We start from the raw sequence: 24,966 nt of genomic DNA, 5'->3' as shown, positions 1-24,966 counted from the left end.
AAGATAACATTAATAACAAAAGTGCACATCGAACATCCGATGATGCTACGTGCTATAAGGAAAACCAAAGCAGGCGGGAGGATGGGGAAGGCGAGGGTGGGGCTGAGGCCACAGTTTCACAGATGGTGGCTGGGGAAGGCTCACAGAGGAGCCAGGTTTGAGCAGAGCCCTGCAGGGGGTGAAGGAGGGAGCCATGCAGACAACTGGGAGAAAAGCCTCCCAGAAAGGAAGCAGAAGGAATAAAGGGGCTAAGGAGAAGGTGCTGGCAGGCTCAAGGAACCTCAGGAGGCCAGTGTGGCTGGAGCAGAGCTAGGCAGGGGGCAACAGTAGAAGCTGAGTCCAGCGAGGTGACAGGGCATCCGCTCCTGGGCCGCTGTGAGCTCTGGGACTTGTGCCCTGAGGGAGAGTGAAAGCCACCGGAGGTCACGTGTGGTGTCAGAGGATCCCATTTGTCCACTGTGGTTTTCTCCCCACTTGATTGTAAGTAAGGTGAGAGCAGGGACACTGTCTAGGTATCCATTCCTTCATTCACTCCGTATTCATTCCTTTTTTCAGTAAACATCTGCTCAATACCTACTATGTGCCAGGTGCTAGGAGCTCACTATCTAGTGGAAAAGAAAGAGAAGTAAAGCACAGATGTCAGTGCCATGTGGTATAAGAATTCCACAGACAGTCCCAAATGCCCTCACCCCCTCCAGAAAGGACAGCAGTGCGAGTCCTCCTATCCAGTGGCTCCGACTGGCTCCAAGCCCAGGATCTCGGATCTCTCAGGCTGATCCAGATATATCTCCTTATGGTCCCGCAGCCTAGAGCCAAAGGATGTATTTACCCCTCACCGATATGCTTAGTAAGCAGTGTGGCTGGGAGAACAGGATCACACAACACACTTCCCCTTTGGAAGAGGGGAGCAGGGAGGCGGCATTCACTGGCCACCAGTGCCTGGTGCCTGCGCCATCACCGGACTCCTGCCCCAGCCGGGGTGGGGTGGGCGAGGTTCCATGGCCAGTTCTCCAGCTACCCGTGATCTGAGTTTGAGAGTGGAGGTTTCTTCATGATCCTCCATGGCCATGCCTGGCATGGGATGGGGGAGGAAAGGGGAGTGACCTAGATTCCTAGATTTCTCTTCTGGGGGCCATACTTTTTGTTTATTTTCATCCTCCCAGCTTCTTGCACAGTGTCTGCACAAACTAGACTTTCAGTAAATAATCTGTTGATTTAACACTAGTGGCATGTGCATAGGACACTGCCTGTGAGACCCAGGGCGGGGGTCTGCTTCAGGCTGTGGAGCATGGGGGAGGGCACTAGGGGTGACCCCTGGATTTGTCACCTGGAGGACCAGCAGGGTGGGACTGCCCACCTCTGCAACAGGCAGCACAGAAGAAGCAGCTGCTTTGGGGATGGATGAAGAATTCATTTTGAGGCATTGAGTTAGAGGTAGCCACTGGGACACCCAAAGGCCTGGAAGTCTCAGAATCAAAGACCAGGGCCAAAGGGAAAGGAGAGTTCAAGAACTGGAGGGAAATGAGCTGTGGTGTGGGTGTGTGGATAGATATCAGGTAGAAGAGCTCAGGGCAGTGACTGGGGTGAGGCCAGAGAGGGACTGGATAGAGGGGTCACATCCTATCCTGCCTCGGTATCACCTCCACTCCGCTGCTGCAGGGCCAACTGATGTTTCAGCTCTAAACCCCGGGGATGCTGGGTCAACGTGAAAGCAGAGCTGAGACCTCTGGGAGGGAGCAGACCCTTGTGCCCTTCTTCACAAGGTGTGTCACAGGTGAAGGGTCTAACCTCGGAGGAGGGTTGGACCATCAGAGGCTACAGGTCTGAGGGAGGGAGAAGCAGACGCATCTTTGAGGATGTCTAGCTCAGTTTTGAGTTCCTGAGAGGAACTTCTCTAGAGATGCTCTTCCACAGCCTTCTCTGTGGCCCTGAAGAGGCTTTGAATGAGGCGCAGGAAGGCAGCAGGCTGGGGATGGGGACAGTGTCAGAACCATTTCTTCCCCTTCCTGGCACATAGGTGGTGCTCAGCGGAGTTTTGCTGAATGAATGGGTGGATGAATGAATGAGCAAGTGGAGTCAAGCCTCTGTAAACAAGTGAATGAATGATCAGGTGATCCTTGGAACTTGCAGAAGGGTGTCCTAGTGTCCGGTACCTGGTGGCTCTCGATCAATGTTTACTGGGCAATGGATGAGTGTGGGTTGAGAGCTAGGAGGTTTCCTGACCCACAGCGTGGCCATAAGTCCTAAATAAATAAGCATGGTTATTTCTCTCAGTTGACTGGCGGGGTTAATTCATTGGCACGCTCTCCCTTTGGGAGCTTCTGCAATTTTTTTTCTTATTTTAGCTCCTCCACCATCAGCTGGAGGCCGCTTTCCATTTGCCTGATCCCGGGCTAGGTGGACGTGGGGGGCAGAGTTAGCACCCACTCTTTTCTCTGGTGGGAAGGGCACAAAGGAACCCTCATCCTCACTCTCACAGTTAACAGCGTGGGTCCTTCTAGCAATCCAGGATTCAAGCCAGAACCTTCTTCCTCTCTCTCTCCTCCCCACTCCCTCCTTCCTTCACTCCTTCTCTCTATTTTTTTTTAGATGTCCTTACCTTTTTTTTTGTTAATTTTTGAATTTTATTTTATTTATTTTTTATACAGCAGGTTCTTATTAGTTATCCATTTTATACACATTAGTGTATATATGTCAACCCTAATCTCCCAATTCATCCCACCACCAACACCCCCTGCCACTTTCCCCCCTCAGTGTCCATACTTATGTTCTCTGCATCTGTGTCTCAATTTCTGCCCTGCAAACCGGTTCATCTGTACCATTTTTCTAGGTTCCACATATATGCGTTAATATACGATAGTTGTTTTTCTCTTTCTGACTTACTTCACTCTGTATGACAGTCTCTAGATCCATCCACATCTCTACAAATGACCCAGTTTTGTCCCTTTTTATGGCTGAGTAATATTCCATTGTATATATGTACCACATCTTCTTTATCCATTCGTCTGTCAATGGGCATTTAGGTTGCTTCCATGACCTGGCTATTGTAAATAGTGCTGCAATGAACATTGGGGTGCATGTGTCTTTTTGAATTACGGTTTTCTCTGGGTATATGCCCAGTAGTGGAATTGCTGGGTCATATGGTAATTCTATTTTCAGTTTTTTCAGGAACCTCCATACTGTTCTCCACAGTGGCTGTATCAAATTACATTCCCACCAACAGTGCAAGAGGGTTCCCTTTTCTCCACACCCTCTCCAGCATTTGTTGTTTGTAGATTGTCTGATGATGCCCATTCTAAATGGTGTGAAGTGATACCTCAGTGTAGTTTTGATTTGCATTTCTCTAATAATTAGTGATGTTGAGCAGCTTTTCATGTGCTTCTTGGCCATCTGTATGTCTTCTTTGGAGAAATGTCTATTTAGGTCTTCTGCCCATTTTTGGATTCAGTTGTCTGTTTTGTTAATATGAGCTGCATGAGCTGTTTATATATTTTGGAGATTAATCCTTTGTCCATTGATTCGTTTGCAAATATTTTCTCCCATTCTGAGCGTTGTCTTCTCGTCTTGTTTGTAGTTTCCTTTGCTTTGCAAAAGCTTTTAAGTTTCATTAGGTCCCATTTGTTTATTTTTGTTTCCATTACTCTAGGAGCTGGGTCAAAAAAGATCTTGCTGGGATTTATGTCAAAAAGTGTTCTTCCTATGTTTTCCTCTAAGAGTTTTATAGTGTCCCGTCTTACATTTAGGTCTCTAATCCATTTTGAGTTTATTTTTCTGTATGGTGTTAGGGAGTGTTCTAATTTCATTCTTTTACATGTAGCTGTCCAGTTTTCCCAGCACCACTTATTGAAGAGAGTGTCTTTTCTCCATTGTATATCCTTGCCTCCTTTGTCATAGATTAGTTGACCGTAGATGTGTGGGTTTATCTCTGGGCTTTCTATCCTGTTCCATTGACCTATATTTCTGCTTTTGTGCCAGTACCATATTGTCTTGATTACTATAGCTTTGTAGTATAGTCTGAAGTCAGGGAGTCTGATTCCTCCAGCTCCGTTTTTTTCCCTCAAGACTGCTTTGGCTATTTGGGGTCTTTTGTGTCTCCATACAAATTTCAAGATTTTTTGTTCTAATTCTGTAAAAAATGCCATTGGTGGGCTTCCCTGGTGGTGAGTGGTTGAGAGTCTGCCTGCCGATACAGGGGATACGGGTTCGTGCCCCGGTCCGGGAAGATCCCACATGCCGCAGAGCGGCTGGGCCCGTGAGCCATGCTGCTGAGCCTGCGCATCCAGAGCCTGTGCTCCGCAATGGGAGAGGCCACAACAGTGAGAGGCCCACGTACCACAAAAAAAAAAAAAAAAAAAAAAATGCCATTGGTAATTTGATAGGGATTGCATTGAATCTGTAGATTGCTTTCGGTAGTATAGTCATTTTCCCGGTATTGATTCTTCCTATCCAAGAACATGGTATATCTCTCCATCTGTTTGTATCATCTTTAATTTCTTTCATCAGTGTCTTATAGTTTTCTGCATACAGGTCTTTTATCTCCCTAAGTAAGTTTACTCCTAGGTATTTTATTCTTTTTGTTGCAATGCTAAATGGGAGTTTTTCCTTAATTTCTCTTTCAGATTTTTCATCATTAGTGTATAGGAATGCAAGAGATTTCTGTGCATTAATATTGTATCCTGCAACTTTACCAGATTCATTGATTAGCTCTAGTAGTTTTCTGGTGGCATCTTTAGGATTCTCTATGCATAGTATCATATCATCTGCCAACAGTGACAGTTTAACTTCTTCTTTTCCAATTTGTATTCCTTTTATTTCGTTTTCTTCTCTGATTGCCGTGGCTAGGTCTTCCAAAACTATGTTGAATAATAGTGGTGAGAGTGGACATCCTTGTCTTGTTCCTGATCTTAGAGGAAATGCTTTCAGTTTTTCACCATTGAGAATAATGTTTGTCTTATACGGCCTTTATTATGTTGAGGTAGGTTCCCTGTATGCCCACTTTCTAGAGAGTTTTTATCATAACTGGGTGTTGAATTTTGTCAAAACCTTTTTCTGCATCTATGGAGATGATCATATGGTTTTTCTTCTTCAATTTGTTAATATGGTGTATTACTTTGATGGATTTGCATCTATAGAAGAATCCTTGCATCCCTGGGATAAATCCCACTTGATCATGGTGTATGATCCTTTTAATGTGTTGTTGGATTCTGTTTGCTAGTATTTTGTTGAGGATTTTTGCATATATATTAATCAGTGATATTGGTCTGTGACTGTCTTTTTCTCTAGTATCTTTGTCTGGTTTTGGTATCAGGGTGATGGTGGCTTCATAGAATGAGTTTGGGAGTGTTCCTTCCTCTGCAATTTTTTGGAAGAGTTTGAGAAGGATGGGTGTTAGCTCTTCTCTAAATGTTTGATAGAATTCACCTGTGAAGCCATCTGGTCCTGGACTTTTGTTTGTTGGAAGATTTTAAATCACAGTTTTAATTTCATTACTTGTGATTGGTCTGTTCATATCTTCTATTTCTTCCTGGTTCAGTCTTGGAAGGTTATACCTTTCTGAAAATTTGTCCATTTCTTCCAGGTTGCCCATTTTATTGTCATCGAGTTGCTTGTAATAACCTCTTAGGATGCTTTGTAGTTCTGTGGTGTCTGTTGTAACTTCTCCTTTTTCATTTCTAATTTTCTTGATTTGAGTGCTCTCCCTCTTTTTCTTGATGAGTCTGGCTAATGGTTTATCAATTTTGTTTATCTTCTCAAAGAACCACCTTTAGTTTTATTGATCTTTGCTATTGTTTTCTTTGTTTCTATTTCATTTATATCTGCTCTGATATTTATGATTTCTTTCCTTATGTTAACTTTGGGTTTTGTTTGTTTTTCTTTCTCTAGTTCCTTTAGGTGTAAGGTTAGATTGTTTATTTGATATTTTTCTTGTTTCTTGAGGTAGGCTTGTCTTGCTATAAACCTCCCTCTTAGAACTGCTTTTGCTGCATCCCATAGGTTTTGGATCATCCTGTTTTCATTGTCATTGGTTTCTAGGTATTTTTTGATTTCCTCTTTGATTTCTTCAGTGATCTCTTGGTTATTTAGTAACGTATTGTTTAGCCTCCATGTGGTTTTTTTTTTTACTTTTTTTTCCCTGTAATTGATTTCTAATCACATAGCATTGTGGTCAGAAAAGATGCTTGATATGATTTCAATTTTGTTAAATTTACTGAGGCTTGATTTGTGACCCAAGATGTGATCTATCCTGGAGAATGTTCCATGTGCAGTTGAGAAGAAAGTGTAATCTGCTGTTTTTGGATGGAATGTCCTATAAATATCAATTAAATCTATCTGATCTATTGTGTCATTTAAAGCTTGTGTTTCCCTATTGATTTTCTGTTTGGATGATCTGTCCATTGGTGTAAGTGAGGTGTTAAAGGTCCCCCACTATTATTCTGTTACTGTCGATTTCCTCTTTTATAGATGTTAGCAGTTGCCTTATGTATTGAGGTGCTCCTATGTTGGGTGCATATAGATTTATAATTGTTATATCTTCTTCTTGGATTGATCCCTTGTTCATTATGTAGTGTCCTTCCTTATCTCTTGTAACATTCTTTATTTTAAAGTCTGTTTTATCTGATATGAGTATTGCTACTCCAGCTTTCTTTTGATTTCCATCTGCATGGAATATCTTTTTCCATCTCCTCACTTTCAGTCTGTATGTGTCCCTAGGTCTGAAGTGGGTCTCTTGTAGACAGCATATATATGGGTGTTGTTTTTGTATCCATTCAGGGAGCCTCAGTCTTTTGGTTGGAGCACTTAATCCATTCACTTTTAAGGTTATTATTGATATGTATGTGTCTATGACCATTTTCTTAATTGTTATGGGTTTTTTTTTGTAGGTCCTTTTCTTCTCTTGTGTTTCCTACTTAGAGAAGTTCCTTTAGCATTTGTTGTAGTGCTGGTTTTGTGGTGCTGAATTCTCTTAGCTTTTGCTTGTATGTAAAGCTTTTGATTTTTCCGTAGAATCTGAATGAGATCCTTGCTGGGTAGAGCAATCTTGGTTGTAGGTTCTTCCCTTTCATCACTTTAAATATGTCATGCCACTCCCTTCTGGCTTGTAGAGTTTCTGCTGAGAAATCAGCTGTTAACCTTATGGGAGTTCCCTTGTATGTTATTTGTTGTTTTTCTCTTGCTGTTTTCAATAATTTTTCTTTGTCTTTAATTTTTGCCAATTTGATTACTATGTGTCTCGGCATGTTTCTCCTTGGGTTTATCCTGTCTGGGACTCTTCTGTGCTTCCTGGACTTGGGTGGCTATTTCCTTTCCCATGTTAGAGAAGTTTTCGACTATAATCTCTTCAAATATTTTCTCAGGTCCTATCTCTCTCTCTTCTCCTTCTGGGACCCCTATAATGCAAATGTTGTTGCGTTTAATGTTGTGCCAGAGATCTCTTAGGCTGTCTTCATTTCTTTTCATTGTTTTCTCTTTATTCTGTTCCGTGGCCGTGAATTCCACCATTCTCTCTTCCAGGTCACTTATCCCTTCTTCTGCCTCAGTTATTCTGCTGTTGATTCCCTCTAGTGTGTTTTTCATTTCAGTTATTGTATTGTTCATCTCTGTTTGTTTGTTCTTTAATTCTTCTAGGTCTTTGTTAAACATGTCTTACATCTTCTCGATATTTGCCTCCATTCTTCTTCTGAGGTCCTGGATCATCTTCACTGTCATTATTCTGAATTCTTTTTCTGGAAGGTTGCCTATCTCCACTCACTTAGTTGTTTTTCTGGGGTTGTATCTTGTTCCTTCATCTGGTACATAGCCCTCTGCCTTTTCATCTTGTCTATCTTTCTGTGAATGTGGTTTTTGTTCCACAGGCTGCAGGATTGTAGTTCTTCTTGCTTCTGCTGTCTGCCCTCTGGTGGATGAGACTATCTAAGAGGCTTGTGCAAGTTTTCTGATGCGAGGGACTGGTGGTGGGTAGAGCTGGCTGTTGCTCTGGTTGGCAGAGCTCAGTAAAACTTTAATCCGTTTATTTGCTGATGGGTGGGGCTTGTTTCCCTCCCTGTTGGTTGTTTGGCCTGAGGCCACCCAACACTGGAGCCTACCTGGCTCTTTGGTGGGGCTAATGGCGGACTCTGGGAGGGCTCACGCCAAGGAGTACTTCCCAGAACTTCTGCTGCCAGTGTCCTTGTCCTCACGGTGAGACACAGCCACCCCCCGCCTCTGCAGGAGACCCTCCTACACTAGCAGGTAGGTCTGGTTCAGTCTCCTATGGGGTCACTGCTCCTTCCCCTGGGTCCCAATGGGCACACTACTTTGTGTGTGCCCTCCAAGAGAGGAGCCTCTGTTTCTCCCAGTCCTGTCGAAGTCCTGCAATCAAGTCCCGCTAGGCTTCAAAGTCTGATTCTCTAGGAATTCCTCCTCCTGTTGCCGGACCCCCAGGTTGGGAAGCCTGACGTGGGGCTCAGAACCTTCACTCCAGTGGGTGGACTTCTGTGGTATAAGTGTTCTCCAGTTTGTGAGTCACCCACCCAGCAGTTATGGGATTTGATTTTATTGTGATTGCGTCCCTCCTACTGTCTAATTGTGGCTTCTCCTTTGTCTTTGCATGTGGGGTATCTTTTCTGGTGAGTTCCAGTGTCTTCCTGTCGATGATTGTTCAGCACTTAGTTGTGATTCTGGTGCTCTCGCATGAGGGAGTGAGAGCATGTCCTTCTACTCCACCATCTTGAACCAATCCCCTCCTTCCACTCATTCTCTCTTTCCTGCAATGGATTGCGAGTCTGTGGGGACCCATCTGTCCAGTCCCCGGCATGGCACCAAATAAGAATATCACAGTGCGGCAGTGCAGCTGTTGTCACCATCCTGAGTATGTGTGTGACACAGGGCTGGGCCCAGTACACATGAGGAAACCTCCCTCACTGGCTGTGACCTCAGGGAGCTCAGGGACTGGTTCCTAGGAGGCATGAACACTACAGAGAGGCAGCCCTAGGAGACAGGCACTCCCTGGAACCTTTGCATTCCTGTCCCATGAGGCTGGGAGCTAGGCTCTCAGGGGAATGTGGAGGCCCTGGGCTGCTGGTGGATCACCCAACACATCCATGTCCTCTCCACAGGTCGAGCTGTCTTCTTGGGACTGTCCCTCTAGAGACTAGGCCTGTGATGGAGTTCTCATGCAGGGATTCTGTGCCTAGACAACTCTCACCCGCCTTCCTGCTGCCCCTGTGGGCCCACAGCTGCTACCCGGGCTGCTGGTCCAGTGGAAGGGGCGGAGTCGAGATGCACTCACCGTGGATGATATTTCCAGGCAACATCCGGCTGGCAGTGTGTTTCAGATAATGAGATGTCAGCATCCATCCACTCACCCATGCGTCTCAGATGTATCTTTCCCCAGTGACTTTCATGGGGGGACTTTGGGAGCACAAAGCAGGGTGTGGCTAAGAGGAGGGAGGCTGGGCCATGGCATCTGTCATCCATCACTCCCCAGCACTTAAAACCAGGCTGCCCGGGAGGTCTGACGTGAGCTATTTCAGCAGCAAACACAAGTCCCAGAGAAGATGCGTCACTGCCCGTGCATTTGCATCCTAGCAGCTCTGACATTAGCCTGTGAGGGCCCACCTGACCTCACAGGTGGTTCTCTGGGCAGCATCTCATCCCAGCGTTGGATGTTTTACTGATCAGGCACCTCCTTCATGCCTAGCCCAGTGTCAGGCCCAGGTTTATCCCTAGGAGACTGTCATTCTGCAGGTTGCTTGGTGACCTCTCAGGACACCTCATCTTGGGGGTCAGGTGCCCTCCAGGTGTCACCATCTCCATATCCAGCGAAGAGCCCTGGTCAAGAGTGTGAGCTTCAGAGTCAGAACAACCATTTTGACTCCAGAAACCTGTGACTCACTAGCTCTGACCTTGAGCTTTTTTATTAATAGGTTTATTTTTTAAGAGCAATTTTAGGTGCACAAAATTCAGCGGAAGGTACGGAGAGTTCCCATGTACTCCCTGCCCCCACACGTGGGGGTACCGTCACGAGCCTCAGTTTCCTCATCGGTGCAATGGGGGAAATAACGATCTCCTGCTCACAGGTACAAATGAGGTAATGCAGTTGGGTCCTACCGCGTCGTAAGTGCTTACCACACAGTGGCTACTTTATCCTCTTGCCTGTGGCCCCTCTGATGCTGACCTTTGTCTCAGGTGACAGGAACACCCTCGAAAGGCTTTGATGAGAAGGCGTACCTGGCAGCCAAGCAGCTAAAGCCTGGAGAGGACCCCTACAGACAGCATGCCTTCAACCAGCTGGAGAGCGACAAGCTGAGCCCTGACCGGCCCATCCGGGACACGCGCCATTACAGGTGTGGCCTCCATTGTGCCGGTGGAGAAAGAAAGGTGGAGGGAAGGGCCAGCACCAGTTGGCTTTTCTTTCAGTCATGTGGATTTAAGAAATGAGGAAGATTTCCTCAGACTCGGTCCAGCTCTTGAGACATTCAAACCCTTACCATCTGTCGTTTTCCTGACTCATCTTTATTTCATTGACCTCCTGAGAGCCTGAGAGGTCCAAGGAGACTTCCCAGCGAGGCCAGAGAGGCTCCTATATACCTCAGGCTGGAATCCCAGCAAGAGTGACCTTCCAGGGGACCACGGGGAGGTCTGAAGGGGGTAGGCTAGCCTGGCGTTCTTGGTGCCCGTCTGGTGATGTCTGAGGTGAAGGGGGGCCGCCAGCCCTGCCTGCACTGTGCAAACAGTAGAGTGCTGTGCGCCGCCCCACTGGTATCCCTCTCCTTCCTCTCTTCCTGCCCCACTGCTGCCACTTCCTCGGCAACTCCCAGAAATGCTCGGCAGTCTTTTGCTTTTTGTTCTCCCAGAGTGGTAGGTGGGAGAGGCCCTAGACCAGGATCAAGGACACCTTCCATGCTGATCCCAGCTCGGACTCTGCTCCGTGTGAGCGGGCAAGTCATCAGCCCCCTCCCTCGTTCATGCCCTTGTAGTGTCCCGTCTGGAGGATACGAGTCTCCACCTTCAATCTCTCCTCTTGCCATAATGAAAAAACAGTCACCGCTGGAATAGTCAGAGAGCAATTGTAATAAAGAAGATTGCCATGAAAACTAGCACTGCGGCTGCCTTCACGCTGCGGCCCCAGGAGCACCAATAAATGCATTCACAGAAGCAGTCGCAGAACCGACAAGGATGAAGCCTGGCAGGGATGGATCATTTTAATTCCCTTTTCTGAGCATGGGGAAGCCAATGGGCCCAAAATGTGGTGTCTGGAGAAGGCAGAGCGCAGAGCTGCTGGGCGAGGGAGTGAGGTAGGGGGAAGTGGTTTGGTGTCTCCTCAGAGACTCGGTTTCCCCTAGGTGTCCCAGGGCCCGTGGGAAGAGTGGGACTGCTCCCCTGCCTGGTGTCACCACGTGGCTGTTAACGGTGTCAGCGAGAGGGAGGAATTCACGGGAGGGCAGGATGGGAACGATTCCTCTCTAGATCCCACCAGATGTCAGGAGCTGCTACATCCGAAGGAAGAAGCTACAGCGTGTCAGAGACAAAGAGAGGCCATTTTCCCTCTTCTCCCCTCCACCATTCTGTCTCTCTTGGCTGCCCCATCGGGCAGGGAGTTCTGTCTGTTGGTCCAGGGCTTGATCCTGGGGCCTGTGTGGTGCCTATACACGTCGATCCCTCCTCAACACTTCAGTGACTGTGGGGCTCCGAGTGCTCTAGGTCTTTTGTAAAGAGCATCCAGGCCTGGGAAGGTTCCCCAACCCGTGCTTCCCTCCAAGGACTCCAGGCTGGGCAGCCTGAGCGGGGTGGGCATGGGTGTGGAGGCCCAGGGCCCACGCCTGGCTTCAGGGTGCAGCAGGCCGGCCAAAGAGAAGCTTAAGCCTGCCCTGAGATCACTCTCCCAGCTGCCTTCTGACCTCTCTGCTCTCTTCTCAGTTGCCCATCCGTGTCCTATTCGTCGGACTTGCCGGCCACCAGCATCATCATCACCTTCCACAACGAAGCCCGCTCTACCCTCCTGCGCACAGTGAAAAGGTAAGCCCCACCTTGGACCTTTCATCTCTGCGGTGCTGTTCCCCCAGGCCTCGGGGATCTGCTGGGCCCTGGCAGGGGAGGACACTGAGACTGGGTGCTGTGGCCAGACAGCGTGAAGACCAGCGGGCACTGGCAGGGGGGGTTCTGCCCTTCTGAGAGGCTGAGGCTGGTGCATCAGGGTCAGGGAGACCCAAGAAGTCCAACTGTTAGCGAGATGCACAAACACAAGGTCAGGTCCCCAGGACTCGGGCAGAAATGCAGGGGTCAGGAGCCCAGGGCGATGGGGATGGACTTGAGGCCTCAGGTGGATGGATGCCAGCCCAGTAGGCACCTGTCAGCGATTCAGAGAGCGGTGCTCCTCCTGTTCTCCTAAGCTTGGCCCCGTGGTCAAGTCTGACTTCTACTCACCTCATTTCTTAATGAACTTAGATAAGAATAGGATTCGGGGGCTTCCCTGGTGGCACAGTGGTTGAGAGTCCGCCTGCCGATACAGGGGACATGGGTTCGTGCCCCGGTCCGGGAAGATCCCACATGCCGCAGAGTGGCTGCGTCCATGAGCCATGGCCGCTGAGCCTGCACGTCCGGAGCCTGTGCTCTGCAACGGGAGAGGCCACAACAGTGAGAGGCCCGCGTACCGCAAAAAAAAAAAAAAAAAAAAGAATAGGATTCGGAATGGAGTACCCAGGTATTAAAGAAGTTTAGGTTTCCTTCACCAGGGCGTAAAGGAGGAGGAGGGATGGTGGGAGGGAAAGAGTTGGCAGGGGAGCTTTCTGAGAACATCCCTCCTGACCCATCAGGCCAGAAGGAGCCTCGCTAGCTTTCCAAGCAGACAGCTTCGGGGCCAGCGGGTGTTGTCCTCAGGTGGGCTTGTTAAGCCCAGGTAGCCAGAGCAACTAAGGTCCTGCCTCAACAGCTAAACTAGGGCAGTCCCTACCCCCTATCTGAGGTGGGTCCCAAGTACCTGAGGGTCCAGGCAGCAGGGTCGGCAGGGTCTTGGAGGAGCCTGAGGAACACACTGCCCCTCAGCCATTGACCAGGGCCCGGAAGGTTTGCTAGAAGCTGCCCGTGGCCAGTGTGCTGGCTTCCGAGGTGGGCGGTGGGGGAACCCACGGCAGGAAGAAGGAAGTAGAAGGTGGCCCCTAAATCTGGGCTCCTCTGTCCCCATCACTCCTCCAGCGTCCTGAACAGAACTCCTGCCAGCCTGATCCAGGAGATCATTCTAGTGGATGACTTCAGTTCAGATCGTAAGTGTGCACCTTCTTTTTTTGCACCCCTTCACACCCCATTTCCCCGGAATGCCAAGGGAAGCGCTCTTGAGGTTGTTCTGGCCATCACAGGCTGACCTCTGCTCCCCACAGGGATCTTCAGTCTTTTCTAGGTGCCCTCCCTGGCTCTGCTCTCTGGTGCAAAAGGAGTGGTGTTGCTTTGATGGGACACCAGTGAGATGACATTAAAAAAAAAATTAAACTGCATCAGCAGCAGCCTTCATTACCACAACTGCCGTGTGCAGAATATTGTCCCCACAATCTAGCGCCGAGGCTGTTGGACCGGTGACAGTGCTGGCGCTCTCTGGTGCCCCCTGGCGGGTAATTCCACAAGTACAGGCAGTCCTCAGTCTGGCCGGGGAGTGGAGGACAGGGCAATCCTTTGGCCAGTGGAGATGGCCACTCTCCTCCATGCCTCGCCTTCCCCTGGGCCTGGTCTGGAGAAGCTCCTGGGAGGTTCCAGTAGTGGTCGAACCACATGTGGTCTGACGTCAATATCTGAATGAGCTTGCTTCCTTCTCTCCACCCTCAGCTGAAGACTGTCTTCTCCTGACCAGGATCACCAAGGTCAAATGCCTGCGCAACGACCGGCGGGAAGGTAAGTTCTTGGACCCTAGGTGCCACCTCAGAGCTCTTTTGATCTAGACTTCTGCACCTCCCCGCTCCCTTTTGGGGCCATGTCATACCAAGCCAGCGTGGTCCTGCTGCCTTCCTGGTGGCCAGGACCAAGGTCTGGGGAAAGACCCTCTTGCTATCTTGGGTCAGCCCCTATCACAGTATGACTTCCGGCTGCCTTCGTTGTCTCTCGTGAGAAATGGGAATAATAATAGTACCCTTTCTGTCCTGCACAGTTGTTTTAAGGATTAAATGCTTTGAGAAAACCACAGGGCAGTATAAAGCAGATGTGACCTCACTTCCAATCAAGAGGTGTTTTGGAGCACCGACTACAGCATAGGATTGTACACGGCACTCTAGGGGACACAAAAGAAGTATAAATGTGGTCCCTGCCCTCGGAGAGCTTATTATGGAGCTGAGGCTGGTTATAATTATATGGAGTAGAAAGGAGATGGAGGAGAGGGGAATGATCGGAGAGGGTGCCTGGATTGGGTGAAGGGGTTGTGAGACAGATGAATAGGGCACAAGGGAGGGCGTTCCAGGCCCAGGGACTCTGCAAGCAAAGGCATCAGTCCGGCCTGGGTACAGGAAGTACTAACAGTCTCTCCCTACGTTTCCTGCATTCTCACCCTGTAGCATTCACTCTGCCCACATTCTCATGTTCAGTCCTCATAACAGCCCATCATTCTGTTTTGAAATAAAGAAACTGGGGTTTAGGAAGGTTCAGTAATTTGCCTGGAGTGATGAATAAAGGAACCAGGATTCCACCCCGGGGCAGGGGGCCCACCCAGAGCCCAGCCTCTTAACCTCCCTCTACTTAGTCTCCCTTCCTGGGAGAATTGGGCCTGGTCAGCACAAGGAATGAGTGGGGTGAGGATAGATGATGGGGGGGGCATTTAGACTTGATAAAGCAGAGAACAGGGAGCCACTGAAGGTGAGAGAGGGAGAGAGACAGAAAAAGAGAGAGAGAGAGAGAGAGGAAGGAAGAAAGGAAGGAAGGAAGGAAGGAGGGAGGGAGAGAGGGAGGAGGGAGGGAGGGAGGGAAGGAAGGAAGGAAGGAAGGAAGGAAGGAGGGAGGGAGGGAGGAAGGAGGGAGGGAGGGAGGGAGGAAGGAGGGAGGAGGGAGGGAGGGAGGGAAGGAAGGAGGGAGGGAGGGAGGAAAGAAAGGAAGGAGGGAGGGAGGGAGGAAGGAGGGAGGGAGGGAGGGAGGAAGGAGGGAGGGAGGGAGGAAAGAAAGGAGGGAGGGAGGGAGGAAGGAGGGAGGGAGGGAGGAAAGAAAGAAAGGAAGGAAGGAAGGAGGGAGGGAGGAAGGAGGGAGGGAGGGAGGAAGGAGGGAGGGAGGGAAGGAAGGAGGGAGGGAGGAAGGAGGGAGGGAGGGAGGAAGGGAGGGAGGGAGGGAGGGAAGGAAGGAGGGAGGGAGGGAGGAAAGAAAGGAAGCAGGGAGGGAGGGAGGAAGGAGGGAGGGAGGGAGGAAGGAGGGAGGGAGGGAGGAGGGAGGGAGGGAGGAAAGAAAGGAAGGAGGGAGGGAAGGAAGGAGGGAGGGAGGGAGGAAGGAGGGAGGGAGGGAGGAAGGAGGGAGGGAGGGAGGAGGGAGGGAGGGAGGAAAGGAAGGAAGGAAGGAAGGAAGGAAGGAAGGAAGGAAGGAAGGAAGGAAGGAAAGAAAGAGATGTGATGGGTGTATTTAAGAAAGTCTAGTCAGGCCGAAGGGACCTTCAAACTGGAATGGAAGAGTCCAGAGAGAGCTCTCTCCCAAGCCCTGGGTTGCAGGTGCCTTTAGGCCTGGGAGTATGCTGTTCCCTGGGGTTTTACCCAACATAGATGTAAATTTATGATTAGGTGCTTTACAGCTCCCTATGGAGTAGAAGGACGGGGCAGTAGAGTGCCGGGCAGAGGTGTGGCCAGGGAAATCTCCCCACACCAGTGGCTGCTCTGTCAGGGGCAGGACCATCTGGGTCTCCTCCCTCCTGATCAGGCAAGTCCCCAGCTCTGACCAGGGTGCTGCCAAAAGTGAGGCCATTTTTTGACAGTTGACGAGCCTTCGACGAGACTGGGGAATGAGGTGGAAGCAGAGTAGAATCTCTGCACATGTCGGTTTCCTGGGCACCACGCACTGTCCCCAAGAGGCAGGGATTATTCTCTCTGAATCTTCTGGATAAGAAAACTAAGGCTCAGAGAGGTTAAATAATATGCTACAGTTAGTGAAGGGGCTGGCATACTAACTCCAGCTTGTCTCAGTCTAGAAGACTCTCTGCATGTCGTAGAGGATAGTGCAGCTGGAGAGGACCACCCTGAGGTTCCTGAGTGGTGGTTTCTGGCTCTCCTTTGGTACCAAACCACACTTTATGGCAACTTCTGTTCACTAAACTCTGACTGTTCATCATTGTGTCCCCAGAGTCCAGTGTCTGGCATGCAGAGGGCACTCAGAGAATAACCTTGGAGTAATGATGGTTGATGGATGGGTGAGAGAAAGAAAAAGAGGGAGGGAAGAAATCAAGAAATACAAAGTAAAGTTAAATCACAATAACTCAGGGAAACCTCAGCCTTAAGGGGCGGAGAGCCCTAAGACTTTGGGGGGACGGATGAGCAAATTGGCTCAGTCCCAGCACCATCCTTTGTCCCTTCCCATTGCAGGGCTGATCCGGTCCCGAGTTTGCGGGGCAGATGTGGCCACAGCTGCTGTCCTCACCTTTCTGGACAGCCACTGCGAAGTGAACACCGAGTGGCTGCAGCCCATGCTGCAGCGGGTGAAGGAGGTAAGTCTGTCTGTCCCTGGGGGAGCTCTGGACGTGCCCACATGTTCTTGGCATGAGGGGGGATGATGAACGGTCTCTGGAGTTGGGCAGGCAGAGTAGGAAGCCTAAATGGTCTGCTCCCTCCTGAGTAACTTCACCTCATTGAGCTTTCTCATCTGAAAACAGGGATAATTGTAATATTTGTCTGACTGGGTTGTGGTGAGAATTAAATTGGCTGAAAGCCTGGGTGAGCCACAAAGCTCCTACTACGAATGGGTGTTGTTGTTTTCCTCCTGAGGGAGTGATGAGTGAGGGTGAGTCAGGCTGGGAAGCCTGAGAAGGAGGGAGGAGAGGATGGTGTTCTCAAGCGGGGGGGGCCCTCCCATGTGCCTGCTGTTCTCTAGAATGGGGAGGATTTGGACATATGGAACATAGGATGAGGTGATTTCAACTCAACCATAAAAGGCAAATAACCCAATTTAAAAATGAGAAAAGGGCTTCCCTGGTGGCACAGTGGTTAAGAATCCACCTGCCAATGCAGAGGACACGGGTCCAAGCCCTTGTCCGGGAAGATCCCACAGGCCACGGAACAGCTAAGCCCATGTGCCACAACTTCTGAGCCTGTGCTTTAGAGATCGCGAGCCACAACCTATGAGCCCGAGTGCCATAACTACTGAAGCCCGGGCACCTAGAGCCCATGCTCCGCAACAAGAGAAGCCACCGCATTGAGAAGCCCGCGCACCGCAATGGAAAATAGACAAATGGTCAACCAGCGCATGAAAAGATGCTCAACGTTAAGTCATTAGGGAAATGCAAGTCAAAACCACAATGAGGTACCACTTGATACCTACAGGATGGTTATAATCAAAAGGATGGACAGTACAAGTGCTGGTGAGGATATAGATAAATAGGAGTCTTTATACATTGCTGGGGAGCGTGTCAAATGGTGCTGTTCTCCACTTTGGAAAACAGTCTGGCACTCCCTCAAAAGTTTAAACATAGAGTTACCATATGACCCAGCAATTCCACTGCTAGGTATATACTCAAGAGAAATGAAACATGCCCCACACAAAAACTTGTGCCTGAGTGTTCAGAGCAGTGTTATTCAGAATAGCTGAAACATGGAAACAGCAAAATGTCTATCAACCGCGAATGGATAAACAGCATGTGATGTATCCATACAGTGGAATACTGTTCAGCCATAAAAAGAATGAAGTAATGATACATGTTACAATATGGATGGACTTTGAAAACCTTATGCTAAGTGAAAGAAGCCAGTAACAAAAGCTGCATATTATATGATTCCATTTATATGAAATGTCCAGAATAAATAGATCCGTAGAAATACAAAGGGGATTAGTGGTTGTCAGGGGCTGGAGGGAGCGGGGTATGGGGAGTGACTGCTGATGGTACAGGGTTTCTTATTGGGGTGCTGAAAATGTTTTGGAATTAGAGAGTGGTGACGGTGCCATAACCTTGTGAATATACTGCAAACCACTGAATTGTACACTTTAAAATGGCGAATTTTATGGTATATCAATTATATCTAATAAAATTGTTATAAAAATGTGAATTAGGGCTTCCCTGGTGGCGCAGTGGTTGAGAGTCCGCCTGCCAATGCAGGGGACATGAGTTCGTGCCCCGGTCCGGGAGGATCCCACATGGCGCGGAGCGGCTGGGCCCATAAGCCATGGCCGCTGAGCCTGCATGTCCAGAGCCTGTGCTCTGCAACGGAAGAGGCCACAAGAGTGAGAGGCCCGCGTACTGCAAAAAAATAAAAAAAAATGTGAATTAAATCTCAATACAAAAAGTCTATAAAAAGGATAAGGTGAGGCCCCCATAGAACACTGTGGGAGACCGTGGATTTTTCTCCCTGATCCGCCATGTCCCACAATTTTGTCGTCCTGAGACGGAGTGTGAATTGAGGGGCAGAGCTGGATTCCAAGTTGCAGACAAGAGGATTTTGAGGGTCAGCACAGAATGCAGAGAGAGGAGGGAGAAGAAGCTCTGTTCCATGTCCCTCCATGGAGGGAGAAAGGAAGAGAACAGACATCCTGCTGATGGAGGGCAATTAAGTTTTGCACGTGGTATATGACAGAATCCACCACCACCACTATCCCCCCACCCCTCACCCCCAGAAAAAAACCTTTAGTAAAGTTGGCATATTACCCACCAATGTTTTGGAGGTGGATTTGTGTCTGGGAGATGATGAAGGGAGCGTGAGTCTGACTTTGAAGTGGATGTGGCATGAGAGGAGTGCCACCCAGGTTACACAGAGCCTGCAGCGTCCCTGCCCTTAAGCTGCCGGTTGTCCAGGTGGGAAGACTCAACCTCAACATGTACAAAGACGGACGACAATTAGTAAAACAACAGCTCACACCAGCAACAGAAGATCCACGTCAGGCAGCATCTGATTCACTGTCCCAGGAATTGTCTGGTCTATAACTGTGAGAGCAGTTTAAAAGAGGAAGAAGTCCTCAGCCTGCAGCAGTCAGGGAGGGCTTTACTGAGGAGGTGAGATCCTGGCAGGGCTCAGCATGATGTGAGAGGAAGAGGCTGGGAGAGCATCGTGCCCATGAGACCCAAGAGGGACCTTCCGGGAGCCTAGATGTGGTGATGCAGGACAGCTCCTGGGAGCCTAACGTGTCCTGCAGGAGGTGCTGAGTGCCCGATGCCTCGAAGAGAACTTCTTCCCAGAGCAGGCAGTTGGGCCTTTATTCACAGAGTCCCTGGCCTCACGCCATCTCATGTGTCCTCTCCTAGGATCACACCCGCGTGGTGAGCCCCATCATTGATGTCATCAGTCTGGATAATTTCGCCTACCTTGCTGCATCTGCTGACCTTCGGGGAGGTGGGTCCGGCTCCCAGGGGAGGGGCTCTAGACCTGAAAGGAGGCAGGTGAGGGCAGGCAAAAGCCCTGGCTTGGTGCTCTTCTTCCCAACTGTGCCAGAGCGTCTCACACCCCCACCCCCTTTACCTCTACAAAACGAAAGGGGATTGTGTAGAGCCATGGGGTTGGGGACGAAGGGCCAGGGCTGGCAGTTGCAGGCTCCTGGCACAATCAGGGACAGGGCCAAGCTAGTCTCTGATCTTTCCCTCCCCCCAAACTTTGACACATCCTTCTCAAATACTGCCAGCCCCGGGGACCATTGCCACAAGTCCTGGCAGAATAACATGAAATGACTGCTGTCGTCTTGGGGGTGAGGAAGGGGGAGCCCTCAACTTTGCACGGCTTCCTAACCTGTACGTCTGGAAATGGTCTAGACCTGGCCGAATATGGTAGTTATTAGCCACATTTGGCTACTGAGCTCTTGAAATGTGACCAGTCTGAACTGAGATATGCTGTAAGAAAAAATACACACCAGGTTTTGAAGACTTAGTATGAAAGAATATAAAATATCTCATTAATAATTTTTTGTATTGATTATGAATATGATCATCAATGATAATGATTGAAATGATGGTATTTTGGATATATTGCATTAAAAATACATTATTCAAATTAATCTCATATGTTCTTCTTACTTTTTGACATGGCTACTGGAAAAATTTAAATTGCATGTGTGGCTTGCGTCTCCGGCTTGCATTGTATTTCTTTTGGGCAGCTCTGGTCTAGACTTTAGAACTGTGCTGTCCAATACAGTAGATAATAGCCACTTCTGGCTATGTAAATATAAATTAATTAAAATTAAGTAAAATTCAAAACTCAGTTCCTAAGCTGCCCTAGCAGCATTTCAGGTGCTCAATAACCACATGTGACTAGTGTCTACCATGTTGGACAGTGCAGATATAGGACATTTCCGTCATTGCAGCAAGTTCTATTGGGCAGGCTGCTCCAGAGAACCTGTTGCCAGGAGCTAATGCGCAGAGTGGATTTCCTATTTGGGGCTCGGATTTCCAATAAATGGACACAGTTGTTAGTTAGATGTTGAGGCTGAGTGGGATTCTGAAGGGAGCCAGGCATTTCTCCTTAGGGAAATCACCTCAGGGCCTTTGCACTTGCTGTTCCCCCCACCTGGAATTCCCTTTCCCTACATGTCTGCATGGATCAGTTCTTCATTCAGGTCTCTACTCAAATGTTACCTCCTCAGAGAGCCTTTCCTGGCTACCCTTACTAGAATAGCATGGGTACCCCTCCTTTCTTTTCTTTTTGTTTTTTAGCACTTTACAACCCCAACTGACATATTATCCATTTACTGATTTATCTTTGTAAGTCTTTGTCTTACCCAGTAGATTGAAACTCCATGAGGACAGGGACCTGTCTCGTTCTGAATGAAGGAATGACTACGTGAATTGCCCAGGGCCCTCTACAAGCTGGGTTCTGATCAAGGGAGACTCTCGGGGGGGGTGGAGTGAGGGGACAAGAGCCCCCGAGCCGCATCCTCACCCTAGTCTGGCCCTTAGGATTTGACTGGAGCCTGCATTTCAAGTGGGAGCAGATCCCTCTGGAGCAGAAGATTGCCCGGACAGACCCCACCAAGCCCATAAGGTCAGGACTGCTGTGGGCTCTGGAGAGACCCCTTCCTTGCCTGAGTCAGGGGCTTTGGAGGCTCTTGGGAGGGCCACTGCAGTTGCCAGGGCTCCTAGGGGTGCACGATCCCAGGGCTAACTCTGTTCTGGGCCCGGGGGAGAGAGAGGCCAGAGGCCAGCAAGCGGGCCAGATATCCGACCCCAGTGACTCTGCAAGTGGGGGATGCTAGGGCAAATGGCCTGGGCCCTGGGGCCGTCTAGAGGGGTTCAGATCTTCCAGCTCATGTGTTGCTTCTTTCCTCTCCTTGTTCCCAGGACGCCTGTCATAGCTGGAGGAATCTTCGTGATTGACAAGTCTTGGTTTAACCACTTGGGAAAGTATGATGCCCAGATGGACATCTGGGGGGGAGAGAATTTTGGTAAGTTGGGAAATAACCACAGTAATAATAATGGGTAACCTGGGTTGCGTGTTTTCTATATGTAAGGCCCTAAGGATGTTACACATATTGACTCCTTAAATCCTCACAATGGATCTCTGAAGTAAGTACTATTATATCTCCATTCTACTGGTAAAGAGACTGAGGCACAGAGAGGTTAAGTAATTTGTCCAGAGCCACACAGCTAGTCAACAAAGAGATTAGGTGGTCAGGGAGAACCTGTGGCCACATGGCTAGACACGTGTATGGAGGAAGCACATGGCTGCTTCTCTACAAGAAAGGCTGGGGGTGGTGTGTGCAGTAGGGGGTGGCAGTAGGGGGTGGCGGTTAAACGTAAGCAATGGGGTCAGATGGCCTGGGTGCAAATCCTGGCCCTACCAGCTATAAATTGTTTGGCCCTGGGCAAGTGAAAGCCTCCCTAAGCCTCAGTTTCCCCAAGAGGCTGTTATAAGTACTAAGTGAGATGAGGGGGGTGAAGATACTGGCAGCCATTATTATTATTATGAGGCCATAGGAACCCTTTAGCCCCACAAGGAAAGGGAAGAGCCAGTGAACCCCCAGGGTCGCTGGTGAGGTTCAGGTGAGATAAAGGCTGGGTACAGATGGAACATCTGATGTGGGTGATTTAAGGGGGGGTTTATAAAAGGGCCTATTTACACGGCGTGGGCAAGTTACAGGGAACCACAAGGGCCAGGGTAGGGCTGGGCTGGTGACTGCTGGGAAGTGTAGCCACCCTCAGGTCTGAAACACAGGGAGGGAGTGCTCCCCGACAGTAGCTGTGGTCTTGGGGCGCCTGCAGCCAGTCCACTGTGCCAGGTGGAAGGTGTCAGGGGATAAACACCCACCCTCACTCTCCCCCGACCTGCTGGCTGAACTTCCTCACATAGGAAGGAAGCCCAGGGGTGCAGCCCACACAGGCAGCCTCCCAGATGAGGAGCGTGGTGGAGGAGGGTGGCGATCGATCCCAGGGATCCAGGAGTGGGCCAGGGTTTGTGGGGGCAGGTACCTTGAGGCTTGTGAAACACAAAGGCCTGTCCTTGCTCTGGCAGTGGACCCAGTCAGTCCTTTGCAGAGCCCTTTCCCACTGCCTCCTTTTTCATCCTGACCAGGTTTTTTGCAAAGTAAATAGGGCTGGTGGTATCTCACCCATCTGACAGATGGGCAAACTGAGGTAGACGCCGCCTTCCAGATCTCAGCTGGGAAACTCCACGTCTGACAGGTGTAGGTAGTGCCTTTACAGGAGCCACTTAAGTGTTGTGAGGTGTGATCCAAGTCAGAGTCTGTGTTTCTGGGAGGCAAGGACCAGGTCTTTCTTCCCTCTCTGACTAGGGCAGTGGGACAGATGGGCAGTGGGGCTCCAACTCAGGACCAGCCGGAGTGGAAACAGGCGTGGGATTTTCTCCCCTTTGTAACTTAATGCTTGGAAACCGTTTCCAAGCAGGCATTCAGAGGAGTAAATTCTGGGAACTGGGGTGCAGTGACCCTTCCATTCTGACCTCCTTTTATGTATTTTGGGCCTAAGTGACCTCTTTTGTGTTCTCCATCTCAGCCTGAAGGGAGCTTTGGCAAATCCAGTTTCCTGTAAAGATTCAGAGGGCTGGGAAACTAATGGTCTCTGCTGCATCCAGAAGCCTTTTTCTTTTCTCCTTCCTTCCTTTTTTTTTTTTTTTTTTTTTTAAGGCTGGGGCCTGATGGAGAAACAAGTGAATGATCAAATAGCTAACTTCAAACTCTGCCTGAGGCCAGGGCTCAGTGATTGGGGAATTGAAAGGTGAACCACACAGTGGTTCTAGGGAGGGTTTTGTTTCTTCGAAAAAATTCAAAGAAATTCCTAGGCTAGCCGTGGTGCTCAGACGTTCAGCTGCTGGGACTAGTTTTGAGCCAGGAGACTCTCGTCACTAATGGGTTTGGGCCTTTCAGAACTGTTCATTTGGGGCTTCCCTGGTGGCGCAGTGGTTGAGAGTCCGCCTGCCGATGCAGGGGACACGGGTTCGTGCCCCGGTCCGGGAAGATCCCACATGCCGCGGAGCGGCTGGGCCCGTGAGCCATGGCCGCTGAGCCTGCGCGTCCGGAGCCTGTGCTCTGCAACGGGAGAGGCCACAACAGTGAGAGGCCCGCGTACTGCAAAAAAAAAAAAGAACTGTTCATTTATGGAAGGAAGGGAGATGCCCAAACCCAGACTCGTTCCTGTTTCCCCTGAGAGAGCCAAACGCCAGAACCCAGAGGCCACCTTGAGTGAGGGTGGCAAACGTGAAAACCTTGGGATTCTCATTAGGGATCCTTTTAAAAGGTAGTCAGATCATGTTACTGAGCTGCTCAAGACCCTGCAAGGGCTTCCGCATCACTCAGAGCAAAACCCGGAAGTCCTTACACCATCTGCCCTTCCCCCACAAGCACACACCGCCAGCTCCGCCCTCAGCTCCTCCTGCCCTCCCCGCACCTCGCTCCGCTCCTGCCTACTGTGCTCTTACCTCTAGCTCTGTGCCCTTGCTTGTCCCTCTGCCCGGAACGCTCATCCCTAAGAGTCACGTGCCTCTTCCTCACCTCCTTCAGGCCTCGGCTCAAATGCTCCCCCCCCCCCCGTTCATCAAGAACATCCCTGATCAGCCTCATTAAAACTGCAGCCTCACCCCCAACTCCACTCACCTGCTTCAGTCTCCTACCTGCTTCGCAGATGAAGTATTCTACTCATTTTCTTGTCTACTTGTATTTTGGTTTCTTCTTTTACTGAGTTCCTGCCTCTCCCCACTAGAGCGTAAGGGATTCTACAACGGCGTCTGACAGATCATGATCTGGTTCAAACAGTGGGACTTGCTGGACAAAGTGAACTTTACACTGCAGTTCTGCACCTGAGCGTGGAGGTGACCTTGGAGAGGTCATTTAACATCTTTGAGCTTCACAGTCCTTATCAAAAACATGGGGAGGGCTTCCCTGGTGGCGCAGTGGTTGAGAGTCCGCCTGCCGATGCAGGGGACACGGGTTTGTGCCCCGGTCCGGGAAGATCCCACATGCCACGGAGCGGCTGGGCCCGTGAGCCATGGCCGCTGAGCCTGCGCGTCCGGAGCCTGTGCTCCGCAACGGGAGAGGCCACAACAGTGAGAGGCCCGCGTACCGCAAAAATAAAATAAAATAAAATAAATAAATAAAACATGGGGATCATAACACCCAATGCCACATGGTAGCTGTGAGAATTAGACATCAGCCATGAAGAGCACGGAGTGAGTGCTCAGTAAATGGACGATGGTTACCGCTTTTGTTGTTGCCGTTGTTGTTTTTTTTTTTTTGGCTGTGCCATGCAGCTCGTGGGATCTAGTTTCCTGACCAGGGATCGAACCTGCCCATGCCCTCGGCAGTGAAAGCGCAGCGTCCTAACCACCGGACCACCAGGGAATTCCCTGTCATTGCCATTGTTGATAAAAATGACAATAAGTAATAGTAATGTGGACAGTA

At 49.6% G+C, this 24,966-nt stretch overlaps 1 protein-coding gene across 1 annotated transcript in view; it reads left to right on the top strand.

Annotated features, from left to right (window-relative positions):
* The window catches only part of GALNT16 (polypeptide N-acetylgalactosaminyltransferase 16), a 102,711-nt gene that overhangs the window by 63,738 nt on the left and 14,007 nt on the right, over nucleotides 1–24,966 (top strand). The window contains exons 2-9 of the mRNA XM_060003400.1: nucleotides 10,168–10,325; nucleotides 11,899–11,997; nucleotides 13,174–13,241; nucleotides 13,795–13,860; nucleotides 16,509–16,630; nucleotides 19,373–19,460; nucleotides 21,014–21,098; nucleotides 21,395–21,498. Of these exons, the coding sequence (XP_059859383.1) occupies nucleotides 10,168–10,325; nucleotides 11,899–11,997; nucleotides 13,174–13,241; nucleotides 13,795–13,860; nucleotides 16,509–16,630; nucleotides 19,373–19,460; nucleotides 21,014–21,098; nucleotides 21,395–21,498 (790 nt within the window). The remainder of the gene's footprint in view (nucleotides 1–10,167; nucleotides 10,326–11,898; nucleotides 11,998–13,173; nucleotides 13,242–13,794; nucleotides 13,861–16,508; nucleotides 16,631–19,372; nucleotides 19,461–21,013; nucleotides 21,099–21,394; nucleotides 21,499–24,966) is intronic.

The sequence above is a fragment of the Delphinus delphis genome, chromosome 2, assembly GCF_949987515.2.
Source record: "Delphinus delphis chromosome 2, mDelDel1.2, whole genome shotgun sequence".
Classification (NCBI taxonomy): domain Eukaryota; kingdom Metazoa; phylum Chordata; class Mammalia; order Artiodactyla; family Delphinidae; genus Delphinus; species Delphinus delphis.
Note: the sequence above shows the minus strand (reverse complement) of the source record. Positions and strands in the feature narration are given on the sequence as shown.